This window comes from Salmo salar, chromosome ssa01 (assembly GCF_905237065.1).
Source record: "Salmo salar chromosome ssa01, Ssal_v3.1, whole genome shotgun sequence".
Taxonomy (NCBI): domain Eukaryota; kingdom Metazoa; phylum Chordata; class Actinopteri; order Salmoniformes; family Salmonidae; genus Salmo; species Salmo salar.
Window position 1 is genome coordinate 123,675,580 of NC_059442.1, and position 27,115 is coordinate 123,702,694.

At 46.8% G+C, this 27,115-nt stretch overlaps 1 protein-coding gene across 1 annotated transcript; it reads right to left on the minus strand.

The window, feature by feature from the left end:
- Positions 1 to 885: 885 nt before the first annotated feature.
- LOC106561252 (mothers against decapentaplegic homolog 7) lies at positions 886 to 25,174 on the minus strand. Its single transcript, XM_014124999.2, has 4 exons — positions 23,624 to 25,174; positions 22,469 to 22,522; positions 17,463 to 17,534; positions 886 to 1,802 (listed from the first exon to the last, which is right to left on the minus strand). Exons 1-4 carry the CDS (start codon positions 24,090 to 24,092, stop codon positions 1,264 to 1,266), a joined length of 1,134 nt encoding a protein of 377 aa, XP_013980474.1. The 5' UTR covers positions 24,093 to 25,174; the 3' UTR covers positions 886 to 1,263.
- Between the last annotated feature and the right edge of the window lie 1,941 nt (positions 25,175 to 27,115).

Below are 27,115 nucleotides of genomic sequence, written 5' to 3' on the forward strand. Positions count from 1 at the left end.
GAAATGCATTCTGTCATTACTAAATGTTTGATGTGATAGGTATTTTAACATGTCTATTTTCGTACACAAAACGTATTCGAATATTATCAGTTGTCTTCCTCAAATGAAGAGGATGACGACTCAATGTTTGCGTGATGACGCAATTTTTGCGAGAGGGAGGGAATCTTATTTCATTGGTCCTCAACTCGCGGCGCATACACTTCATTCAGGCTAAATGGAGTTCAGAGAACGATCTATAGGAGGACGGGCTCGTTGTAATGGCTGGAATGGAATAAGTTCCATTTGTTCCATTCCAGCCATTACAATGAGCCCGTCCTCCAATAGCTCCCTCCACCAGCCTCTGATATGAAGTTAGCCTTTCTAGGTTCTGAAGGATTCGTTGCCATAGAAATAACCTGGCAATGGTAAGGTACCAGTTATCCCGAGTTCTCCTCAAACCAGGTACGTAGTATAGGGCTTTGATTGGTTAATAAGAGAGGAAGGAGAGAACATTAATTATTCAGAAAACAACAAGTAGAAGAAGAGAAAAAGCCCCAACAAGCATTTAAGATGAGGGTGACAGACAGAGATGTGAGTTTAGGCTGTGTTAAATTACTGTAAATGGCACAATGGCTGTAAAACAATATAGAAAATAAACCACAATTTGTTGACGTTGTTTACAATGACAAGGTTAGGCAGGTGGATTGTGTCATGTTGGATAGGGGTCTGTCAATATTTAGTTGCCTTACAACATCCAAATGCCAAATTAAGTGGCAACTGACAATTGTAGTGCATGTTAGCTACTCATTTCAGCCTCTTTTGGTCCAGTGGAAGACATTATCATATAAGAACATTTGCATTTTCCTTGGTACCTACAGAACACCCACAGCAAATAAAAGCCAGTAGAAACATTTATTTGTATTTTTATTTTGGCATTTCTTTGTTTGCATTTATATTAAGCAAAGTGCATCTTATTTTATTTTTTCTCATCAACACATTGCACAATACATAAATAATGATGCATATAAAACGTCTTCATATTTACAAGTAATAATATATTTATATATAACATAAAATACATTTTTCGCTTTTTATTTCACTTTAATTCAATCTTAGAGTAATTTGTCATATTAAACAAGTTCATTGGGTTTGTTTGTCTCTTCTTTTTTCTTTAAACATCTTTATTTTTTTTAACCTCTGTCTTCTGAAAAAAAAAAGCATAAGTAAGGGCTAGTCCGTGTCCTCGGTTCACTCCTCGGGAGAGGAAGGTTAAATCCATTGCTGCTATCGGTTGTTGAATATAACCTCCAACCAACAGGGGCAGCTACTAATAAACTGTCTTGTGTAGCACTGGCCCCAGCCCTTCACAAAGCTGATCTGTACAGTAAACCCAGTCCTCGGCTGCTGTGTGAACTCGTGATCATTAGGCCTCTGCAGGCTGTCTGCCTTCTCAAAGTCAAAGGCCTTTATGGAGAAGCCGGGGAACACTTTATGCACCAGTAAAGTCCGCGAGTCGGGATTGTCCAGTGTGGCCGACTTGATAAAGATGGGGTAGCAGCTGCGGTTGTACACCCACACACCGTCGTCCTCGCGACTCAGCTGGATGCCGTAGCCGATCTTGGTCCGCACCATCTGAACTAGCGGGCTCTTGTTGTCGGAGCTGAGCTGGCCCAGGCAGAAGCCGTTCCCCTGAGGTAGGTCGTAGAAGATGTCCAAGGAGGGCTCCTGGACTGAGTAGAGGCGCCCCACGCGTGTCTTCTCCTCCCAGTACGCAACCACACACCAGTGGGATCTGTCACCCGACTCCTGGAGAGCTTGGGAATCTATAAGAGGAGAGAAACAGAGAGGATGGTTACAACACTGGACTGACGATACAACAGTTGAAAAATAACATATTTTACTCATTTAAAATGAGTAATTCATAAGGAAAGATGATAGGACAGATAAGGATAGAGGGATAAAAGGCGAGATGAGGGTAGAAAATAGAGGGGAAGCAGACTGGCCAAGATTGACTTCCATTAGTGAGTCCACAGGAAAACAAATCTGGCTTTTTACCAGCATGGTGATGCAGTGGCTGAGAGCTAGGAGAGGAATTCTTATCAACAACTACTCAAGAAAAGTAATGATGCAAGGGAGATAAAAGATAAACAAAACTGTTTTACAACTTCCAACTCTGACTAAATACTGTAGACATTTCACAATATGTTCAACTACAAAGCACCTATGAGTCAAAAGTACAATCAATATCACAGTGCACAAAGGAAAAATGTTACTTCGGCTGCCAAATACCGCTTGTTGCATCCTTCAGTTCACAATAATCATCCAAGAAAACAGTACCGACATTACTGGAATTCGCACAAGAAAAGCAACCAGCCCAAGCACCAGGGCACACACACACACACACACACACACACGTGCACACGCACACAGCCATCCAAACCCTGTTTATACAAGCCTTAATGGTTATCTTCGGTCTGGAGCCTTGTATTTTCCTTACAGGCCAACTAACAATGTGCTGGCGTCAAGTGGACGGTAAATCTGTCCTAATCATTGTTTTATGGCCGTTCCCTCATTCTACCAGAGGAAATTATAAGTAATAGGTTTAATATCCAAGAGAGGGGAACCATGAAGAAATTTGGCCTATCTTTGAAAGGCAGTATAAAACCATGCTAGGACAAGGGTTGTGTCTTGAATGTCCCCCTATTCCCTTTATAGTGCACTACTTTTGGTAGTGAACTATAGGGAATAGGGTGCCATTTGGGAGGCAGACTATGAGAGCTGCTCTCCTCTCCACTCTGCGCATAGGAATGGGTTTGATTAAAGGAGAGAGAGGGGGCCAATAAAACACACAGCAACGAGAAGCAGCAGTGACTCAAAAGTGCAAGTCTTCATTCCCAAGTACAGCAGCACAGTACATGAGGTAAAGAAGTTCCTTTGGAGGAAAACTAAGTGGTCTTCTGCAGAAAGGTGCAGAAAAAGCTGTAAATGGACAAGAACGGCAGCTACGTGACTGGTTGAAAAGCTACGCCTCTCAGAAGGTCTAGAGTTTCCCACCGAGCGTAAAGAGTGTATTGTTCAGCTCTGGTTTCCCTCCGACCCCCTTAGCGCGCCTCCCGTCTCTATCCCCATCCCTGCCTCCATATCTCTATCCCACAGAAACCTGACTCCTAAGCAGGGGAGGGGGATTCAGCCAGGCAGAGAGGGAGGGGGATTCAGCCAAGCAGAGAGGGAGGGGGATTCAGCCAGGCAGAGAGGGAGGGGGATTCAGCCAGGCAGAGAGGGAGGGGATTCAGCCAGGCAGAGAGGGAGGGGGATTCAGCCAGGCAGAGAGGGAGGGGGATTCAGCCAGGCAGAGAGGGAGGGGGATTCAGCCAGGCAGAGAGGGAGGGGGATTCAGCCAGGCAGAGAGGGAGGGGGATTCAGCCAGGCAGAGAGGGAGGGGGATTCAGCCAGGCAGAGAGGGAGGGGGATTCAGCCAAGCAGAGAGGTAGGGGGATTCAGCCAGGCAGAGAGGGAGGGGGATTCAGCCAGGCAGAGAGGGAGGGGGATTCAGCCAGGCAGAGAGGGAGGGGGATTCAGCCAGGCAGAGAGGGAGGGGGATTCAGCCAGGCAGAGAGGGAGGAGGATTCAGCCAGGCAGAGAGGGAGGGGGATTCAGCCAAGCAGAGAGGGAGGGGGATTCAGCCAGGCAGAGAGGGAGGGGGATTCAGCCAGGCAGAGAGGGAGGGGGATTCAGCCAGGCAGAGAGGGAGGGGGATTCAGCCAGGCAGAGAGGGAGGGGGATTCAGCCAGGCAGAGAGGGAGGGGGATTCAGCCAGGCAGAGAGGGAGGGGGATTCAGCCAGGCAGAGAGGGAGGGGGATTCAGCCAGGCAGAGAGGGAGGGGGATTCAGCCAGGCAGAGAGGGAGGGGGATTCAGCCAGGCAGAGAGGGAGGGGGATTCAGCCAGGCAGAGAGGGAGGGGGATTCAGCCAGGCAGAGAGGGAGGGGGATTCAGCCAGGCAGAGAGGGAGGGGGATTCAGCCAGGCAGAGAGGGAGGGGGATTCAGCCAGGCAGAGAGGGAGGGGGATTCAGCCAGGCAGAGAGGGAGGGGGATTCAGCCAGGCAGAGAGGGAGGGGGATTCAGCCAGGCAGAGAGGGAGGGGATTCACCCAGGCAGAGAGGGAGGGGGATTCAGCCAGGCAGAGAGGGAGGGGGATTCACCCAGGCAGAGAGGGAGGGGGATTCAGCCAGGCAGAGAGGGAGGGGGATTCAGCCAGGCAGAGAGGGAGGGGGATTCAGCCAGGCAGAGAGGGAGGGGGATTCAGCCAGGCAGAGAGGGAGAGAGAGAGCGAGAAAGAGCAAAGGAAAAAGTGGGAGGGCTTTTTTCACAACTTTACTTTTGCATCTCAACTTCCTCTCAATTCTTATACCACCATGGCCTAATTACAAACAAACCTATAAAGTATAAAATGGCAGAGGACTGACAGTAAACTACTTACACAGATACACACACAAAGACACACACGTTCAGCAATTATTCAGCGTTGTAGCCTATCCTCTGAGAAAGTCAGACATTCAATGGTTAAAAGTTAACTAGGAAAAAGAAAAAATCTGGAACAGAGCCCCCTCACAGTCATTTTGCTCCCCCCCAATCCTTTCATCTTTCTGGGCCGGCAGAGTGTACCCAGTAATTTGGGCAGCAACCCCTTCAGAGGAACCAGAGCCGAAGCAGAGCAGAGAGAACTGTACAGTTATGTTAAGTATCTTAACTGCATCCCAAATGACACCCTATTCCCTACATAGTGCACTACTTTTGACCAGAGCCCTGGTCAAAAGTAGTGCACCATATAGGGAAAAGTGTGCCATTTTGTGTATGCACACAGTCTGGTCTGGCCTCCTCAGGCTGCTCTGCTATACTACAGGCCTGCTATTAACTCAGCATCTAGGCTGCGACTGAAATGGCACCCTTTTCACTACTTTTTACTAGGGTCCATTGGGTCCTGGTCAAAAGTAGGGATACTATATAGGGCAGGGCGCTCCAACCCTGTTCCTGGAGAGCTACCGTCCTGTAGGTGTTCACTCCAACCCTGTTCCTGGAGAGCTACCGTCCTGTAGGTGTTCACTCCAACCCTGTTCCTGGAGAGCTACCGTCCTGTAGGTGTTCAATCCAACCCTGTTCCTGGAGAGCTACCCTCCTGTAGGTGTTCAATCCAACCCTGTTCCTGGAGAGCTACCCTCCTGTAGGTGTTCAATCCAACCCTGTTCCTGGAGAGCTACCCTCCTGTAGGTGTTCAATCCAACCCTGTTCCTGGAGAGCTACCCTCCTGTAGGTGTTCAATCCAACCCTGTTCCTGGAGAGCTACCCTCCTGTAGGTGTTCAATCCAACCCTGTTCCTGGAGAGCTACCCTCCTGTAGGTGTTCAATCCAACCTTGTTCCTGGAGAGCTACCCTCCTGTAGGGGTTCAATCCAACCCTGTTCCTGGACGGTAGCTCTCCGGGAACAGGGTTGGAGTGAAAACCTACAGAACGGTAGCTCTCCGGGAACAGGGTTGGAGTGCCTTGATATAGGGAATAGGGTGCCATTTCGGACGCAGTTCCAGACCTCATTAAGAACTAGTGGGAAAAAAGGGAAAAGACAACACTAGGGAGGTGAAAACATTTATTCCATAAAATTACGGGCTGTTCACGGGCCGTTCGCTTTGAAGTCAGCCAATGGAAGGCCGAGGGGAATTATTGTAAATCCACCTAGCTAGCTCCCCAGCTATTAGGGACAAAGTTAGTATTTACATTTGATCAAAAAAAGAATTCCTCAAACCGACTGAAGAGAAAAGACTGAGAAAAGAGGCATAAAAGGTGAGGAGGCCGCTATTATGTGTCTGTGTGTCCGTGTGTATGTGCGCTCGTTCGTGTGTGCCATCTTAAAGGCCTCAAAGTTAATATTCTCATTGTTCCTTGGATGTGAGTGACTCGAGGCAAAGCTCTTAGAGCGCACCTGTGGGCTGTGCTCTCTACTCTTCCCTGCTCTTTCCCTCGCTCTCTCTCCCACACTAACCCCCCCTTCCTTTCCTCTGTGTTTTTGATTCCAGAGAGAGAGAGAGAGAGAGAGAGAGAGAGAGAGAGAGAGAGAGAGAGAGAGAGAGAGAGAGAGAGAGAGAGAGAGAGAGAGAGAGAGAGAGACTGGGCTGGCTGGCGTCGGAGGTCATTACACGGCTGCTTGTCTGAGCCTGTCATCACAGCCTGAAACCACTGAGGTATTCATCACACAACTACACACACTACAGAGACAGAGGTAGGGAGGGACTAGAGAGAGAGAGAAAGATAAAAGGGCCCCTACTCCTGCAGTTCTGTGTCCTACTCAAACACACACACACTCTCTTTACAAGTGAACACAAAAGTGAACCCACACTTCACAGTCCTTCCACCATAGAAATACAATTACAACACTAGTATCTATCTCTGGGCCTGCAGTCACTAACTACAGTACAACCCAGGGAAAACATACAGGGAAAGTATGTGTCTGTCCAGCTAACTTTCAGTCCCCAGGGCTCTCTATGTATCAGTCTAAACTATGTCACCCTGGAAGGGAAGACACTTCCCTTCCATCCTGCCCGCTGTTTGGCTGTCTTTCGTTGCATTGCTGTGACGATGACGGTGGCAGCGGAGGGCCTTTTTTAAAGTGGCTTGCTGCCTGTCGGGCGGCAGGGCTGGCCGACTGACAGCCACCCTAATGACAGCATTAGAATGCATTCCAAAGTAACAGTGTTAGATAAGAGCATTACTGATCTGAGGGCTGGAACACCGAGAGACAGAGAGAGGGGCAAAGCAATGACAAAGCTATGCCTAAAACCATCCAACACACACTGGTTTCAACACAACTACTAATCTATAGTTAACCATAACAGACTATTACAACATGGCCACTAAGCTACAGTTAACCATAACACAGCCATGACAAAGTTACAGCTAAAACCAACCAACTACTAAGCTTCAGTTAACTGTAACAAGCTAGTTGTTAAAACACAACAACCACAAACACAGACTCAGTAACAGTAAGACAGAGCCGCTAAGGTTAGCAACACCATCTAGAGACAGTCTACAGTAATGATTAACAGCTAAAACGGTGCTAGCTAACACCCTTAACGGACTGTTGCAAGTTGCTACCACAACACAAAAACAAAGCTACGGCAGTGCAGTGACACTAAGGCTAACTGACGAACAGGGAGGACACACAGCAGTTTGAAAGCCTGCCTCCATCCGTGGGACACACACACACACACACACACACACACACACACACACACACACACACACACACACACACACACACACAAACAGCCTAGTCCTGAGAGGAGTGTGTTCACAGCTTGTTCTGACAAACAGCGGGCTCACCCGAAATGAAAAAGAAATGGCACTGCACACAGAAAGACCTGGCTGACATGAGCCTCGCAGAGTTCCTAAAACACACAGGCCCTTTCCATGGCATACACACCACTCACAACCAGGTTGAAACACATTCCGATTTCTCCCATGCGTTAGGAGAACACATCTACTGACACAAGAGAAAAACTATGGACCTCCAGCAGAGTGAGTGTGTGTGTGTGTGTGTGTGTGTGTGTGTGTGTGTGTGTGTGTGTGTGTGTGTGTGTGTGAGAAAGAATGCTGAGGGCCTCAGCCTTCTTTTTTTCTCTCTCTCTCAGCTCTCTCCCATGGGGCCTGTGGTTGTTTCCCCATGTTGCATATATGCAGACTATGTCTAATTCCCCTGACTGTCCGTCTGTCAGGCACTGTGACACAGTGGCTGTAGTGCCGTCTATATGTATGCACAGCCAGGGTTTTTTCCTCTCTAGAGGGGAGGCAGACAGGCAGGCAGGAAAACAAACACACACACAGGGAGAGAGTCAGAGAGGGCCTGCCGTCAGCATGACCACAGAGAGGCAGATAAATTACAGCCCTGAGCTCCGGCCGGTGGCAGCCCTCCTTCTTCCTTCTCGCTGTCTCCCTCCTTTCCTCCCTCCTTCTTCCAGACTGTAGGACAGGCTCCGCTCTGCCTTTCTCTGCTCTGCTCTGGGCCCAGGAGGGACATTTCAAACCCCGCCAACACGAGAGCACTGCTTCCACTTACTCTCCCTCCCTCTTTTTCTCTCTCTACCTCTCTCTCTCTCTCTCTCTGCTTTCTTCTTCTCTCCTACTGCAGTAGAGCAGAGTACAGCTCTCTCCTTTTTATCTCCCTCTCTCTCTGTGCATGCTGTTTTTTGTTGTCGTAGGCTGGCGTCATTTCAAACGGGTCGGTCTGAAGGGTACAGAGTGGAACAGAGAGGAACAGAGGGGGAGCAGGGCACGTTACCCCCTCCTCTTCTACCCCACCACTCCACTCTAACCAAAATAAACGATATACTCTGAAAAACAAAGGATGTGTCCCAAATGACACCCTATTGCCTATATAGTAAAGTAGTGCACTATATAGGGAGTAGGGTGCCATTTGGGACACAGCCAAATACTTGTATGGCTGTCTCAAGTCCCCTCCTATCTACATGAAGATTACTAGGCTAGGCTGGCTGCTGCCATCTGCTCCAAGGCTCTTTGTTTGGCCTGTTTTCTGGGCTAGCCCCTGTTCTTATAGACTCAGGTAGATGGTCTAGAATAATGTCAATACATACTCAGGCTAGGTAATGGAGTTGTTTTAGCCTGGTTTAAACCATCAATCTTCACAAAACCACAAGCTCACGGCCCTACTTACATTTTTTTTTTTAAAGTAGACAAAACTCAAATGATATCACAGTTTTATATTTATCTTACACTAAAAAGACAAGATTACAAGCTAGTAGGAAAGGCATACAGGTCTATATCACCAATGAGACTGCAGAAAAGGAAGCTCTCTCTTTCACAACTTTGAAAGAAGCATGTTCTTTCAGTCCGCCCTCTTCAACCCCCACCCCCTGTGGATTACCCTTCTAATTGCTCCTTGCTTTACAGTCCACGGTAGCCAGCTGTAGCTGAGACTTTTGGGCAGCGGAGGAAGAGACGAGGGGAAGAGAGAGTGAGGAGGGGGAGGGGAGGAGAGAGACCGGAGACAGCGAGCATAGCAGACTGGAAAAGTGAATGATTAATTCTGTCTGACTCCACACTCCGTTCATTACTATTTCTGGATGTCTACACAAACACACACACTGTGAGACACACACGCGTGCATGCACGCACACACAAACAAACACCTGAGGCGTACACACACACCGACTCCATACTGGCACCCTGTGTATATAGCACAGTTATCGCTACTCACTGTGTATTTATTCCTCTGGTTATTATTTCTCAATTATTTCTTTTTTTTCTTCTCTCTGCATTGTTGGGAAGGGCCCGTAAGTAATCATTTCACTGTTAGTCTACACCTGTTGTTTACGAAGCATGTGACAAATACCATTTGATTTGAGGCGCATACAAACATACACACACCACAGGAGGCTGCTGAGGGGAGGACGGCTCATAACAATGGCAGAAATGGAGTGGATGGAATGAACCATGTGCTTGATACATTTGATACAATTTCCACTGATTTCGCTCGAGCCATTACCACGAGCCCATACTCTCCAAATACGGTGCCGCCAACCACCTGAGACACACAGAAGCATTTTGTCTTTTTTTTTTCACTTGCTGTTTAACCTTCAAAATGTGAGTACACACTATCAACATTGGTAAATACAGAGAAGACACCTGAGAATGAGTTCTTGTTTAGCGAGGCTTTTCAGGCACCCTTTTCTCGCTCTCCACGGAGGGGAGGAGGCGTCTTTGTCTTTCAGTCAGGCAGTCATAGTCTCAACACCCTGCTCCGCCTGGGGCAAGTCTATTCCAGGGGTCACAGGTCACGACAATACATTCATTTCTGTGTTCTCTTCTTTTCTGTTGCCTGCCTGGCCTCCTCTGTCTCCGTCTGTCTCTTCCTCTGTTTGACTACAGCTGAACTGACTTTAACGAAAGGAAAGGCTGCGTACTTTGTCAATCTTAAAACGATCTAGTAGACTGGCGCGTATAGATTTCTGAGCACACACAAACAACACAAGTGACCTTTTAGGTCCTATAGTTCTTATAAAGTTGGCTTTGTTCTATGTCTTGTGCAAATATACAAAACAATTTATCGTCACAATACACAAGTGCTCAACTATCCTAACTCTAGGAGACATTCAGTGCTTGAGAGGTGGAGTCACGTCAGTACAGTCACTGGAACCAATGGCCCAGCTAGCCGGCTGACATAATTATAGGACCATAACTTAATAATAATAATTCAGAGGCTCGGCTAGATCCAAGAAGAATATGGTTCTCACACTCACAGGCCAGAAGACAGGCCAAACACACACATACACGCGCGCACACACACACACACACAGACACGCGCACAGACACTCTGTGGAAGCTCTCGAGCGGCTCCAGGGTGGGGCATGCAGAGTTATTACCCTTCTATAAATGCTATCTTTTTCCTGAGGCATCAGCCCCTCTGACAGCAGCAAAATCTCAAGAGGCATTCCCTCCCCAGCAATTAGCCAAGGTAAACTCCAGCCAGTCTAAACACAACATACAAGGATAGGAGAGGAGAGAAGGAGAGGACTGGCTCTACTGACCTAGGGCTGGGGAGAGAGAGGTAAAGAGAAGAGGGAGAGAGAGGGCATGAGAGAGAGGGAGAGAGAGGACATGAGTGTCTGAGTGACATCGGCACTAGTATGATGTTCTTGAGTGAGAGAGAAAGAAAGAGGAAGGGGGAGAAAGAGAGAGAGAGAGAGTGCGTGACAGTGTTGATCTGTTTGCTGGTCCCTGTCCTGTTCCCATAGGGTGCCAATGAAGGGGGAAATGTCTAATTAGGGAAGAAGTATTACATAACAGGGAAGATGTCAGCAGCTCTGTCCTCCAGTCCAGGAAGTCTGTCCATACAGACATACAAGCCCAATTCGCAGGAAGGGGACATGAGTGGCTGCACATACACAAAGGGGGGGAACATGTAGCTAGTGTTTCTAACTTATTTATAAATCTGAACAAATGCGTACAATAAATAAAAAAATAACTAGTACACAGCAACGACAGGGACACATCTTCTCAGAGAGGGAACTAGAGTCCTGCTTTTATCATTACTCCACAGGCCAACCCAGAGGTCACTTATGTGATAATCACAGGAATTTCAGTCTACTTCCTGAATTGACTGGATTGAAATGAAATTGACCCCAAACCTGCTCCATGTATCCAGTCCCATGCTGGGCCAGTGCTGTCAGTCAAACTAGTATTCCTCAGAACTATATTCAGGATGTGCAGCCTTCCCCATGCCAGAGCCTTGCTCTCTAACCAGACCCCTCTCTCTGTAACAATTATTTCTACTTCCACCACGACAAACCCACCACCCGGCCCCATCCTAGTTCCTATACCCCCGCAGCCTCAGTCACAATACCCCTGCCCTTCCCTTCCTACCCCGGCTGGCTAACTGATTTATTATTCCAACACTACATCATTTGTGAGGCAGGGAGGTGTACCCCTCCTGCCCTTCTCTGCCCCCCCCCCCGGCCTAGACGTCCCTGAGCGACAGAGTAAACAAACACTGCAGGGTGGAGAAGGAGACGGTGCTGGGCATGTAGGCAGGCATGCAGGCAGGCATGATGATATCATCATGGGTCCTTCACCCCACCACAGAGATGCCCAGAGCTTGACTAGAACCCTGTCCCTCTGACACCGCTGTAGCCGTAACGACACAGACAGAACAACCGGCAGCATTGTTCTACATCAGGATGTCAGGGATCTCCGTGGGAACCAAACCGGCGCCAGGCTACGCTGCCACGGCAACGACCATAGTGCTGCCTGCCAGGCAACCAGTCAGGCCAGTTGGGCACTAAAAAACTATTTGCTGATGTTTTAAAAGCATAACTGATTATTAAATACTATCCGTGGGACATTTATGTGGTTTAGGGTTAGGGCAGATCTATGAGTTCCCTTGAAACACAGCCACTTCCTAGAGACCTGGGCATAGGTATGTGGATGGGACAGAGACCGTACTGTCTGTCATGCAGGCAGGCAGGGGTGCTGGTACCCGGACATCTGCTGTAACCAACCAGCTTTACTGACGGATTACACATGAATGGTCTGGCTGGCTGTGGTTGGAAATAGCAGAAATCTCTCTCTCTACCTCACTCTCCCTCCACCTCTCTCTTTGTGGCTAGGGGACTGGCGGTGGTGAACAAACACACCAGGGAGAAGGAATGTTCCCCTCTCTCTTTTGATCATCTTCATATAATGAGTTATGTGAAAAGCCGCTGCCTTCGAGCCGCTGAGGCCAAACAATGGCCACCTTGTTCCCTGCCGCCCTCCCACCAACTCTCTCTCAGAACACTACACAGCTACATAACCAAGTCCCACCCTAACCTTTCACTCTTCTCTGCCTGCCCAAAGGTACAACCGAAATAAGAAACACCCCAGTGAAAAACTCTCTACCCAGGAAAAACTCTCACACAACTAAAGGCAGGGCCTCTGCCTGGTCAGAGGTAGAACTCTGTCAACTCTGTTCGGCGCCCCTCAAGCCTAGAGCAAAGGAATCTGACTGAACTGGAGAAGGAAACGTTGAGGGTAATAAATATAGTTGTGGTTAGGGTTGGAGATGGGGATAGGAGCCTTACAGAACAGTCACAGAGTGGGTTTGTGTGATTTCCTGGGGGCCCAGCCTGAGCCTGGGCATTTACTACTAATGTGTAGAGAGCCTGAACTAAACTAAATGCCTGGCCATGTAGAATAACTGGACTGGTTTTCCTCTTCAATCCTCCCCCTCTCACAGTTTTTCAGATTCATGCACCATAATGACAGTGGGTGGGGAACCGTGGACGGCCAGAACCAAATTAACTCCCCGCCCGCCAAGAGAACTCCTTGGCCGCAGCTCTTGGAGAGGAAGTGGAAAGTAATGAAAGTTCCTCGCTCAGCGCAGCTCAGTCAACTGAGAAACACACAGATCGCCTTCCAAATGGCAACCTATTCCCTGTATAGTGCACTACTTTTGACCAGAGACCTACGCGGTCAAAGTAGTGCACTATAAAGGGAATAGGTTGCCATTTGGGACGCACTCACCGAGGAGAGGGCTGTTTTGAAATTACAGAGAGAGAAAGAACTGCTTCTCCTTTGACCCTGCCTTTTCCCCTCTCTGCAAGTAAGAAAAACAAAGGAGAGAAATAAAATAAGTTTGGGGATTGAACTGAAAAGCTAGAGAAGGTTGAAGTCAAGATGTTTGGCCATTTGATTAATCAGGGATCTCTCTAAACTGTGACGAACTGGGTGTTCTGTTCAGCCTAACTCTCTCCCTCTTTCGTTTTACTGACTGACCGTCTTCAATGTTTGCTTTCCATTCACAGGAGGCCACCCTCATCTCCCTCCCTGTTCATTGCCTTTTCCTCAAACACATGAGGTAATTTCCTGTGACTGCCTGCCCTTTCCTTCTCAGTTAACCCAAACAAGACAGGAATTTAACTAACGGGGGACTGTAGACTGTGGCTGCTCTGTTGGAGCTGTTCTCTGGAGAGTTTCACCTCCACCACCTCACCTCTCAGAGTGGGGCCTGGGGACAATAAAGAACTAGCTGACAACGCAGAGACTGAGAATGTGGCATAGTGTGAAAGGACTGAGAGAGGAGAGGTATAGGCTGTAAGACTTAAACATTGAAGGTAAGACGGAAAGAGAAAAGGTACAGACTGAGTAGGTTTTTATACTTTAGTACCATAATACCAAGTACTAACATAGTACTGAGAGACAGGCTACTACAGCCTGGGTCACTCACTGGTCTTCACGGTCAACTTGACGGTCGGAAGAAGAAACCCCATTAAAATGTTACCAGAGTCACCTAGCCTATTCCTTATGTTAAGTGGCTAATAGCCAGTTCAGAGGGGCTAGGGGCTGGGTTCGCTAGCTAACAGTTTAATAATATACTTCAACCTAAATTTAACTTGCTGAGAAGAGGAAGCTAGGCTAGCGCCTGTGTGACAGTAGGCCGACATCCAGTGTGTGTGTGTGCGCGCGCGCCCTGTCAGCCAATGTCCCTGTGTGGGTCATTCTATCCCATCGTCTGACGGCCAAGGCCATGGCCTGTCTCACTCACACACACACACACACACACACACACACACACACACACACACACACACACACACACACACACACACACACACACACACACACACACACACACAGCATGCCTGTCAGCTCAGCGCCACCACAGCAGAGCAGTGAGCCAGAAGGATCCGGTTACACCAGGCACTCCGGGGTCATTCCTAGCCGGCACCAGCCAGGCATGCCACCTCCGGCTTTGAACCCGACCCCCACCACTACTCACACGCACAGAGTCCCAGCCACTCACGACACAGACCCATCGAATATAGAGGAGATACAACACCTGACCCCCCCCCTCCGACCCTGTCGCCCACAGACAAAGTCATATGCCGCCCCCCCCCCCCCAGCACTCCTCCCCCCCAGTCCACCAAGGACAGGAGATAGAACAGCTTGCCCCCCTGTGACCTGACTGTGTCCACCCTCCCCACCCAAGTCTCACGCACCCACAGGAGATACAGTACATACAACACCTAACCCTTTCCTCACCTCCACCTCACAGTCTACACCGCATCTGGGCCAGCCTCAACCACCTTCTCCTCATCACCCCCGTTTCCCGATGCTTGGCGCCCGCCCCAATGTGCACACTATGAATCCCCAATAGTCGCTATACCATTACTGTACTATAAAGCACTTTGTGACATCTGCTGATGTAAAAAGGGTTTTATAAATACATTTGATTGATTACTATACCAACCCACTCAGGAAGGTCCCTCTCTGCATCCACATCCCCAAACAAATATTTTAAACACTTCAGCCATGAATATTACTTTAAAATACAACAATCCCAAACTAAACACGAAACACAAAGCCCACCCTGACTGGGGCAGGGGACCTGTCTGTGCCAGGAGAAGAACCATGAGTAGGAGGAGGAGGAACTGGAACAGAGAGACAGGGGCCAACAGATACAAAAGAACAGACCCACTACTATGGCCAAATTCTGGTCTCTTGTCCATCCGGGACTCGTGACCCTCTGTCCTAGCCTCCGGGCCCAATCCTGGCCCAGCCCCGGCCCACTGCCAGTCTCTCCGGCCATCCCTGGCTCGCCTCCCTCTGCTCCACTCAGATGACGTGCTAGAGGAGGCTTTAATGTTCCTAGTCTGGCAGGCAGCCTAGTTTGCATTTGTGCTTGTCACTGTCACATTGAGGTTAACTCCTTAATAACCCTGCTTTCCAGGACAACAGAAGGCCGAGGTTAGGGAACAGGGACGAGTCTGGGGCTAGAATATATTCCTAACCAGTGCAGACCAGCTCCACAGATAATCTATAGCAGAGGACTATTCTGTCTCACCATCCTTAACCTGAGCCAACCAGACCACAAAGGTGGAGAGAGAAAGACAGAGAGGATTTGCTATTGCTCTTTATCCCCCATTGTTTTTTTCCCTCTTCGTTAGCTTTTTATTTTATTTAACCCTATTGGACTCCCAATCACGTCCGATTGTAAAACAGCCTGGATTCGAACCAGGGTGTCTGTAGCGACGCGTCTAGCACTGAGATGCAGTGCCTTAGACCGCTGCGCCACTCGGGAGCCCCAAGTGATTTCTTTCAAGTATTTCATTGACGGTGTGTGCTGCCAAAATATTGTTTAGTTCACAAATATTTTATCAATATCTAGAACCTTAACTTCAGATGTTTGCAAAATGATTTTGTGTTTTTTATTTAGGAATATAAAAGCTTAACGTGTGAGATACTTAGGCAATCGTCATTGAATGTCATATTCCAATTTCAATAGGCTGTGTACTGTATGTGTGCATAACAGCAGTACCATCCTCCTCCCACCCTTTTTCTTCTGTAAATACGTCTGGAGCGCAACATAAAAAGGGCAAAGTGAGTGAATTAAAAGGTCAACATGGAGCCTCCAGGAGGGGCATGTTTCTTTTGTGAGAGCCCTGGGGGGAGCACAGTTTTCTTCCCTTGCCAGAGAAATCAAATCCTTGGCTCCAGGCACCCAGGCCCTTTCCTCCCTCACTCCCTCCCTCCCTGCTGCCCCCCTTCCCTCCCCTCACTGAGCCCCATTCACCAGGGCTGGCCGCCCTGCATTGGCTCAACCAGGAAGGAAAACAGGGGAGGGGTGCATGCCTGAGGGAGGAGAAGAGGAGGAGAGGGGATTAGCTAGTTAGACTCCGGTCTAGGATTTCACAGTTTTGCACTGGGGTTCTAAGAAACAGGCTAAAAACCTCTCCACAACAGAGAGACAGAGAGCTGTGCTTTTCTGTTTCAGGAGGCTTTGTTTGCTCTGTGTTTATACACTCAGCCAGACAGCCAGCCCAGCTTACAATCTAAGTCCCCAATCTAAAAAGCCCCTATCTGGAGACTGCTGACCCTCCCCCTCTGTCCCTCCAAGCCAACACCAGCTCCTCTCCTAAACAAAGGAGGGAAAAAAATAGGCAGTGAGTGAGCTAAGCACCCCAACCAACTGACATAAAAAGCCTTTAAAGTCTCTGTAATGAGAAACATCTGAACGAGAGCGAGAGAGAGAAAGCACAGCTAGGCTGGAGGAGTGAATTCTTTATTTTTTTCCCTCTTTCTTTCACCCCCTCATCCACCCTCCACCTCATAAACACTATGTTATCCGCTTGCCTCTGGGTGGAGGGCGAGATGGAGAGAGACGTGAGAAAGGTGGTACAGCCTACAGGATCATGGGAGAAAATGTAAGACTTAAGAGGCCGTCCAAAAACACCTTCCTCCCTCAGGTACAGAATATACTATTATTACCAGAGGGAAAGAGAGAGACAGAGAGAGAGAGACAGAGAGAGCAGTAACACAGGTTAATAAGGGTAGCAGACCTCCCCTGCTAGCTGAGTGCATTGTGTTCAGAATAACATGGAGTCGACCCCATGACCAGCCAACCTTAAGCAACCTTTAAGCAGCTTGCATGTCTGTGTTCATGTTCCCATGGAGGGTATAGTAATGACAGGGCTTCATCCAGCTTTAGATGCTGTGGCCCCTTGTCATCCACTGATGACACGATTATCGCCTCACAAAATGTACACACACACACACGCACACGCACACACACACACGACGTAACATCTCAGCTCAGATCCTCATCCAAGGCAAAATCAAGAAGAGTGCAAACACATGCACACACTATACAGCGCTCTCTAAAGCAAACAGCATTTTTTCTCTGTTTGGATTACGTTAAACAAAACAGCATGAGGGAAAATGAAAGGAGGAACAGAGAAGAACGCTTGTTCAAAGAGCCGGGAGGAATTTATGTGGATTGGATCTCTAGAAACACGCCTCCCTTCTTTTATTACAGCGAAGAGGGGAAGTAGGGGCCCCTCCAACGAGCCACTGCATCATGACAGAGCGAGAGAGGGAGGATGGGCGGGACAGAGAAAGAAAGAAAGAAAGAGAAAAATAAAAACCACAGGCTTGCGTCTTACCTGAGAGCCCCACGGGGGCCGAGTAGGTAGTTCCTCCAGTCTCAGTGGATGAAGGCCCCGAGTCTAGAGAATCTGAACGAAGAGAGAAGGACAGAGAGAGAGAGAGAGAGAGTGTGTGTGTGTGTTAGAATGAGAGATCAACCACAGTGTGAGCAGAGAGAGCAGCTGTGAGAAGCTGTCAATCACACAGTGAAATCAATGCCTAATGAAGACACTGGACCACTGAGCTCTGGGAGTCACTCAGTCAGTTCAGACAGCTAGCCAGGAGCACTACTAATAACCTCACACATCCACACACACAGCTCACTCCTACGAACTCACTACCTCACTGCACTTCTTTCTGGTGAAATGACCCCAAAATACACCAGTGTTAGATACATCTTTTTTGTAGTTTGCAGTTTTTTTGTAATTGTACAGTATTTCAGACTGAACATTTGATAGCACAATAATATGACACAAAACAAAAGAGATCAGATTCTTAACATGCTAGTTAATGGATAGTAACATCACTAAAGTAGGTGATATCTCAGAGACACATCGAGTCTTAGCAGCCCTTCATCAGATATGAATAGTAGTGACTACTAAAGCGGGAGGCCTGCCCTGTGACGGCCTTCAACACTAGCCACCACTAATCCCATAATCCTCAGCAGTCTTCACTCAGAGAGACAACTAGAGCGGCCATGTTGGAGCAGAGAGAGGGAGAGAGACATAGAGAGGGAGGGGGGCTGGCAGAGGCTCTGACGACAGGCTCTGGCAGGTCTCGACACACACATACAGCACTTAAAACATACAGCAGTACCCCTGCTCTGTTCCTTCTCCCAGTCCCAACCCCGTAAAACCAACCACTCCTCCCAACACAATCACATTTTCCTTTTTCCTCAAACTTTCTAAGAGGCCCAGAATAAATAAATGCCTGGCTTGGAGGGAAAAGAAGGCGTTGACTTGAAAAACATGTTTGACTCCACTGCAGCCTAGCACTACTTCACTTATCAGAGCCTGGTTGTGGCCCAAAACGGCACCCTATTCACTAGATAGTGCACTACCTTTGACCAGAGCCCTATGGGACTCCCTACGGGCCCTGGTCAAAAGTGCACTACATTGGGAAACGGGTGCTATTTAGGACACTGTCAGACCTAGTCTCTAATAGGAATATACCGTTTAGCAGGATACACTCCATCAAACCCAAAACAATGAACGAAACAGGAAATAGCCCCAGCCTTAAACTGTGAATAACGCATTTTCTTAATGGCATACTAGCCAACAGAGGAAACTCTTGCTCCCTCTCCTCTCCTCCTTGGTCTCCCCCGTTCCTGCTAAGATCAACCCCCTATGTTCTTGTGGTGGTGTCACCAAAAGGAGATGTAGCAGCAAGGGAGATGGGTATTACACTTTTATGTAGTGTTTATAGCTCCTCTATGTAGTGTAATAACTTTTCTATGTAGCATTATTAATTGGTCTATAAGACTACTACCGATGCATCGGTCTGCGTGAGTCAGTAATGAATCTGTTTGAATATGTGGACTGTGTCTCAGCCTCCATAGGATCCAAAAGACTCAGTCAAAATGGTACTGTGGTCAACCTAACGAGATACAGGGCCACGGTCAAGCAGCCTGCCTCTCTTTCATGGCTGTCCAGGAGGCAGGCCTGGTTTCCTGGGCACGGTTCACCACAGCACCGGGGCTGAGGTGGAGCTAGTCCAGACCCAAAACCTGGAAGACCTACTGAGAGAAAGATGGAGGGGGTGGGGGGGGGAGATGTAGATAGAAAGTCACAGGGACGGGGTGTAAAACAGATAGAAACAGAAAATGTGGGAAAAAGAGTGTTGGAAAGAGGTGAACAGAGTGATTTAAAGTAAGTGACAGAGAGAGGGAGAGCGTGAGATAAAAAGAGAGGCAGGCAGCTAGCGTTTTACGCCGGCAGCTTTGATACTGACCATTTTTTTGGCAGTGTGGAGAGACAGGCTGACACCTTCATCTGAATCCTGTTCCTTAAACAACTTCTCTCCCTCACACACACACTCTCCTGTTCAGATTTACGCACGCAGCACCTGAAACACACACCGCTGACTTCCCTTTGATGTGTTTTTTGTTTTTTTATAGCCGAATGATTATAGCATAAACTTCAGACATTGGAATCATCAATGCACTACTAAGCCCTCATTATTGACTGACTATTGATCATCTGCTGCTCATGTCCTGTTGGCAAGCTGTCCACACACACACTCAGACTTGCAGTGCCTCTGACATGGCAGTGAGTCTATTGAACTTGGCCCGCGACCGACCAGCTCCTACCTGGGTCCAGTGAGGACTGTCTGTCTGTCTGTCTGTCTGTCTGTCTGTCTGTCTGTCTGTCTGTCTGTCTGTCTGTCTGTCTGTCTGTCTGTCTGTCTGTCTGTCTGTCTGTCTGTCTGTCTGCTCTGTCTGCCTGCCTGTCTGCCTGCCTGCCTGCCTGCCTGCCTGCCTGCCTGCCTGCCTTCCTGTCTCTCAAGAGGATCATTGTCCTCATTGTACATGGCTGGTTCTGCTGGTCAAGGACACAAGCCTTACAACATCATGCTCCTAACCTCAGTGGAGTCAACGTTTACATACACACACAGTACAACCCAAGACCAGGCAGAGGAAGAAAAAAAACATTCTACTACGCACACCTATACCTCTCATTATAAGTGTTATATATGCAGGTACACACTGTAGTGGCACTCCACCATTGTGTTGTGGGAGAAAAGCCATGTGGTATTCCTCCTGTTGTGGCGTGATGAGGCAGGACATTGCTATGCAGACCAGACCACCATGTAATCCAGTAAGATGTTAGCATGGTAATGTGGCCTGTGAAACAAATTGTGGTGAGGAGTCAGAGAACTAAATAGAGCTGGAGTGGACACACACGCGCGCAGGCGTGCACACAGACACACGGAAGAGGAGAGGAGTCAGAGCCTATATAGAGTGGGAGGACTGGATAACTGACAGCTCCCTTGGCCCAGAGGGAATACCCCATGTCTGTCTGTCAGCCATCTCCTCTGTCCTCTACATCTAGGCTCAATGTGTGTGTGTGTGTGTGTGTGTGTGTGTGTGTGTGTGTGTGTGTGTGTGTGTGTGTGTGTGTGTGTGTGTGTGTGTGTGTGTGTGTGTGTGTGTGTGTGTGTGTGTGTGTCCGCTATCCCTCCGCAGCCCAGCCACGCTCCACTCCATTGTCCTATTAATATCTGTCCTCTCTCACACTCTTTAGTTTCCCTCTTTCTCTGCTATATTAACATAGGCTGAACCCTCGAAGAATCGCAGCTGCACATTACTTCCTTTCTTTCCCTATGTTCAATGAAAGACACTTTCTCCTTCTCTGCTGCTGCTGTTGGGGAAACTTCTGCTGCTTCCTGCTCTATTGTTTCACTGGGCTGTTCCTCCCTCTCTTTTTCCAGTTTTCCTCGGTCTCTCGTTCTTCTTTCCTCCTCACCAGAACCAGATGAGCGACTAGTGTGTGTGTGTGTGTGTGTGTGTGTGTGTGTGTGTGTGTGTGTGTGTGTGTGTGTGTGTCGTTCTCTCATTGGGGACATGGCGTATTCATCCACATCACTCACTGAGAAGCGGCACTCCAAAAAGAGCAGCGGAAGTGTAGTAAACGGTTAATGGAGCCCTACAAGCATCCTCACAGGAAGCTGCCTCCCAAACGATGTCTTCCTACCCCCGGGACCCTATTACCTATATAGTGCATCAAAAAATGTTTAAAGTAGTGTACAATATAGGGAATAGCGTAGTATTTGGAACGTCCCCTCTGTGCGGCCTGATCGGAGCCATGCGGGAAACCTAAAAACTGTCTGATTCATAAAAGGAGTGACTCACTCACAGCCGCCGCCAAAACACTTCAACTCACGACCTCGTCCTCGCTTAACTCAACATTGTCTCTTGATTCTCTATCTATTAAATGATGAACATTTATCTAATGGTTTCATTTCAATGTTTAACATACACCTGAAATCTATTTGACCATAGTAGAGCAGGCTATAAGGATCCATTCCATATCAGGCATGGATGAGATCCATGATAGACTACTGCAGCAACACACACTGCAATTCAATAACTCCCAACTTCCCTTTTTTGGCAGACACTTCCTTCTAAAATGGCTCACAGACTAAACCACAGGCCTGCATACACACACAAGAGATCCAAACATACACACACGCACACGTGACACTCCCAAACCCTCAGCTGTAATCTACAGTCAGAATAATTCAACAGATAAAACAGGGCTCCAGAAATCTTTGTATTTTCCCCTTGTGTGATCCACATCTCCCCCTAAACTGTCTCCCTTCACTGCAGATGGCACCACCCCCTCACAGCGTGTGCATCGTGCGTGTGTGTGATTGTTGGTGTGTAACCTCCCTGCGTGTGTCTCCTCTCTCTCTGTCCTCTGGTGCAAATGCTGTTTATCTGTCCTGCCAGGTCATCCCCTCCAGCCAAAAGTTTGTGCAGACAGACAGCCACTGCAGAGCTGGTGCCGGTCTGGAATGGGCCCTGGCCTTGGCTACCTGCCATTCTATTACAGGGCCCTGATCGGCACTGGGCTGCATGGCGCGGGCAGGCATGCCACTCTCAGTCTGACTACCATCATAAATCAAAACAGAGTAGGGAGCATTTCCATATACACACAGAGCAGAACTCAATGCATCTAATAGTGTGAATGACTGAGCTAGCATGAGACTTCCTTTTCACTAGTGTCATAATAACATGTTGTTTAGAAATTCCTAGGCAAAAGTATAATGTTGTTGTAATAACTTATGTTTAACCTATAATAAGTTCTAAGCCTATAATATGCCTTTTAATTTCTACAAATGGAATATAACTATAATTTCCATAGTAATGAAGTGGAAACAACGTTGATTAAACCAGTGTGCCCAGTGGGTACACTCATTGGAAAAATACAAACACAACCACAAACCTCAACATATGTAGCCTACATTCAAGAAACATTCACGAAAAACGACTTTAAAAACAGAAAGTAATAATAAAACTCACCGGGTGGTTTAAGAAAGTCCATTGGATATCGGGAATAAGGCGGAGGGGGAGACTCTGAAAATGAAATGAAAGAAGGCATGAGAAAAAGGGTCCAGGGGAAGATAGAAACTTACGATAACAGTTTGCATTCTTTTGGAAAACTGTTTGTGTTAGCAGTGAGGGTTGGAGGCAGGGCAGGCAGCAAAGCTGCGATTGCCTTGATATCTGGTGGAGAGATAAACAGGGGGCGCCTGGCGCCAGCCTCCAGGCGACTATCTGACTAGGCTTCGACTCAGGCTGTGGGAGATACGGGTCTCTTTTGGCTCACAACAGAACAGGACACTCCAATCGGAATCGCTGCCGGGCTGGCTGCAAGCAAACTAACTTGGTCCAGACTGACTGTCAAATACACAAGATAGTCTACATGAAAGGCTAGGTCATTTAAAATAGTTCAACATTGTGTAGGTCTCTTGTGTGTTATATTATAGGCCTGTTGTTAGTAGTAGTTCTGACATGAAAACAAAGTTCAATCAAGTAGATTTTTTTATGAGACAGTGGGAGAACTTGGGAAAGCACATTTAACATGTGTAGTAGGCCTTACATTATAAACATAATATAAACATATAGGCCTTTTGAATTCTTTATAAGCTTTTCCATTTAGATTTTAAAGTAAAAAACAAATATATAAATACAATTAAAAAACAATAACTAGGCCAAGCATTGCCAAACCAATAAAGAGATGACATAATATAATATACTGCTTGTTATAAATTAATAAGGACATAATGTAATTACAATTGCTTCGACCTTTGTAATCTCTGCATTACTTGTGAGGAGTCATTCAAAGCAAATCTAGATTTGTATTATATCCCAGATAGATAAATAATAAAACGAGGGACTACTGCCATATGGTCATGACGTGATGATGCTGATAAAACTGTTCTAACGTCACACCAACCAAGTCTGACCTATGCTATTGCAATAGACACCACCGGTAAATTGTGTCAACATGTCTGGCAAAGTGACATGCCAATCAATTTACCAACATTTAATATATAATAGAGAAACAGATACACCATGCATATAATTAGCAATCATTGATGTTTTTTTTCTTCATGTTATTATTTTTTTTGTTTTAAAAAAACAAACATTAACGGTCCGTGTATGTTAACTTACCGAGTTCACAAAGCCTGCTCATGTGGTGAGGATTGCAGCAAACGAGTTCTGGGTTAATTTTCCCATAGGATTCACAGCAAGATAGCCTTTTTAATTCCGAGCAATGCCTGAGGTCCGACCACCGAAACACTTTGTAGAGCAGCAAGGGGAGGGAATAAGACTGCTGACCCAGTTTGGTGTCCACTTTGCTGGGTAGGAGCAGGCAGGGGCTCCGTGCACCCCCCTTTGACTCCACCGCTTGTAAGAGCCCCTCTAATTGTTTCTCTTTGATTTTTTTCAGTATCGAGTGGGTCAGGGCTTTCAATTCAGCCTCCGTTCCGGCGCTAGTTTTCCCGGCAACCTTCGTCGATTTACCCATACAGCAACCCCCGGATCCATGCGTTCGTGTATCCGCCTCCCCGTCGCCCTCGACGGGCGCACGGCTCCTCCAGAGTCGCCGGACGAGCCCCGTTCGTTTGGTCCTAAACATGCGGGACGAAAAGAGGGTTTCCCGGCTAAAAAACGAGCATGATGTCCGCAAATCATGAAGATTCCGGGATCCGAGTCCAGGCAACGACAAGCAGCCTGATATATTATTATGGAGAAACCGGGAGGTGGAGAAGCAAAGAAAATCTGTAGCATACGCCAGTCTAATTTTCTCAAAACTAAAGCCCACAAAAAAAATATATAATCAAGGCTCCTGCCGTGATAGTAACCTTCTCTGTAAGGAGAAATTAACCATCACCTTAACGGTATTATAACACTATAATAGTCCTTCTACTAATATACAGCTATATCGAAACATAAACCTTAATGTCAATGTAGGAACGCTGAGCATCTAGAATACAAAATAGCAGCATAGATAAATTGTTACAATGTAGAGCTAGGCTACTGTGAACATTAAATGCTACATTCGTTCCATTCCATCAGTATGCTATGTATAAAGAAAAACATTGTAACATTACTTTGCGCATATGGTTATGAGTAGGATTTTTATGGTATTCTGAGCCAGTAGGCTAAATATCCTGGTAAAATACTAGAATGATATATCCATGGGAAAAAAACGAAGCTCGCCCGTTTTCTTTAGAAAATAAATAATCCACACAACCCTTGATCCGACAGCAAAAAAAGGCTTTAACAAAGGCCAGTGTCTATGTTTTATCCCCTATCTTCTAAATATCATAACCGTCTGCACAGGATGTGATCTTCAATATAGATTTGGACGTTACGAGAGAAGGAAAGGATCCTCCAAACAGATCCAAAGCGAATGAGCAAATCCAAAACTGGAGCCGCTGAAGTGCCAGACAGAAATCTACCCCGAGTAGAGTAGTTGCGTTTCCGATTGAATACCGAACAGTCTTGATTACAAGAATTACCTACAGCCTATATTTCTAAATATCCCATGATAAATTAATCCAGCCACTTTTTGAATGAATTTCTGTAGTCTGAGGAATAAAGTGATTTGAGTTTGACAAAGAAGTGATGCGATCTTCAGAAAAGGTCTGCGAATGACTCGAATAGCTCAAGTGCCCTTGCCTTCTCTCACTCGCTATCTCTTTCTGACTCTGTGCTCTTAGCTGTGTCTCCAGTGCGCGTTGGCGCGCCCCGTCACGTGGTTGTCTAGACACCCTGTCGCTTAAAAAAAATGATTGTCTTGCGCAAACAAGAGATCAAGTAGCTTACATACAGAGAAATCGTTGGGTGAGGAAAAGTTTCAATTTCCAGAAGTTACAAAGTAACAAAATGTAAAAACAAGGCGAAAATATCACGTTGGGGGGGAAATATGGAGCTAGAATGGCTATTTTACTATATAAATGAAACACACACTCTCTCTCGCTCTCTCTGAAAGAGAGATAAGGGTTGCCGCGGGGTAATATTTGACCAAACATTATTTGTTTTACCTTTTATTTACTTTGCGCCATATGATCACATTAATGCGGTGGGCATAAATATAAATAGGCTAACTATGACTGACACTGATCATAATAGTAGGCTAATAATAATAATAATAATAACACAACACATAATAATATTGTTGGTATTATAATAACAACAATTAGAATACAGCCATATTGTTGATATTGTTATTAGGCTATTATTATTATTATTATGTTTCCCTTTAATGGTGGGTAACCTAGTTGCACGTCTCAACCTTTTCCCCCTGAATGGTCTCAACGAACTACTGCCTCCCTCTGGTCACAGTTATTTTCCCTGTGAAATACATCTGACATAGGTTACCTACTTATTTATTACACATTAGGCTACTCATCATGGACAAGTTCACTGTTATTGTACAAAACGTTTTGTTGTATTTTATTCTTTGATAATATCCCACACTTGGGTTGTCTATCATGTCAGAGACTGGTGACTGTTGGTAATCAACAGATTATAGGCCTACAGTAGTAGTTTGCTAATCTCAGTTTGCCTGAGTAGGCTACTTCCACATCTACATTATCAGATCAAATCTGAAATTGGAACCTACAAGCATTTCACTACACCCGCAATAACATCTGCTAAATATGTGTATGTGACCAATAACATTTAATTTAATTTGATTAACATAGGCTAATCGTCTGGACTGGTGCACCACCATTTGAAAGAGGTTTCCTGTCCCATTAGGCTACTGTAGGCTAACTATGGGGCCTAGCCTATAGTTTATATATTTCTTGTGCTGGGAAAATGTGTAACTTTTCCTGTTGATACATTCAGCCTGATAGTGTAGACTAATAGGGATCCTACCATCTGATTAAATGTAGCTACATTTATTTAGAAGAGAGACCAAAGCTTAATTGTAAAACATAATCCAAATGACAGAATAAAGAGAATGCAACTCCGCTTTATCTATACTTGGGTGTAGAAAGGAGACAGAAGACTACCTTCCCTCCGCAAAGTCTACAAACCTCTACCAAAAGGAATGACAACATATGACCCTTTTAACTGACTTGTTGGCTGTACAGACAGGTCTGTCTCTGACTCGGTCTGTGTGAGTAAATTGAAGAATGCCGTCTGCTGTAGCCTAATTGTGTTCTAGACATAAGGGGAGGAGACGCAGGCAGGCAGCAGTAGCCTACTATGTTAATGTGGGTGCCAGTCAGGCAAGGCAGTGAGTGTTGCTGCAGGGCACTGGGATGGGGTGGATGATGGTAATGATGATGGGATATGTGTGTTCTATTCAGGATGGCAGGCACCAACAGTCAATGGCTCAGACTCATTGTTCCACCGATTCCCCACTGGCGCCGCACAACAGTTTAAACTCAACCAACAGCAGCAGCACCCAACATTTTTAAGGTCGTCTGGAAGTAATCTACACCAAAAACAACCGCAGTTCAGAACATAAAGAGTTTTTCTCTCTCAGTCTCTCTGTGTAATGAAAGTGGATTCACCCAGTTTACAGGAATTATTTTTATCAATACATTTTTAATTTCGAATTGGCAAAAGAAAACAATGCAGGGTAACTAGCCCCCCGAGCAAAAGGGGTACGTAACTCAATATCGGAAAGGTAATCTTAATGTT

What these genes read in the sequence shown, in the direction of transcription:
- LOC106561252 (XM_014124999.2), bottom strand. Translation starts at nt 24,092, where the DNA reads ATGTTTAGGACCAAACGAACGGGGCTCGTCCGGCGACTCTGGAGGAGC. An exon ending in GGACTTTCTTAAACCACCCG is followed by an intron (nt 17,535 to 22,468) that starts GTGAGTTTTATT and finishes CTCTTCGTTCAG; the next exon opens with ATTCTCTAGACTCGGGGCCT. An exon ending in GGCCCCCGTGGGGCTCTCAG is followed by an intron (nt 1,803 to 17,462) that starts GTAAGACGCAAG and finishes CTCCTCTTATAG; the next exon opens with ATTCCCAAGCTCTCCAGGAG.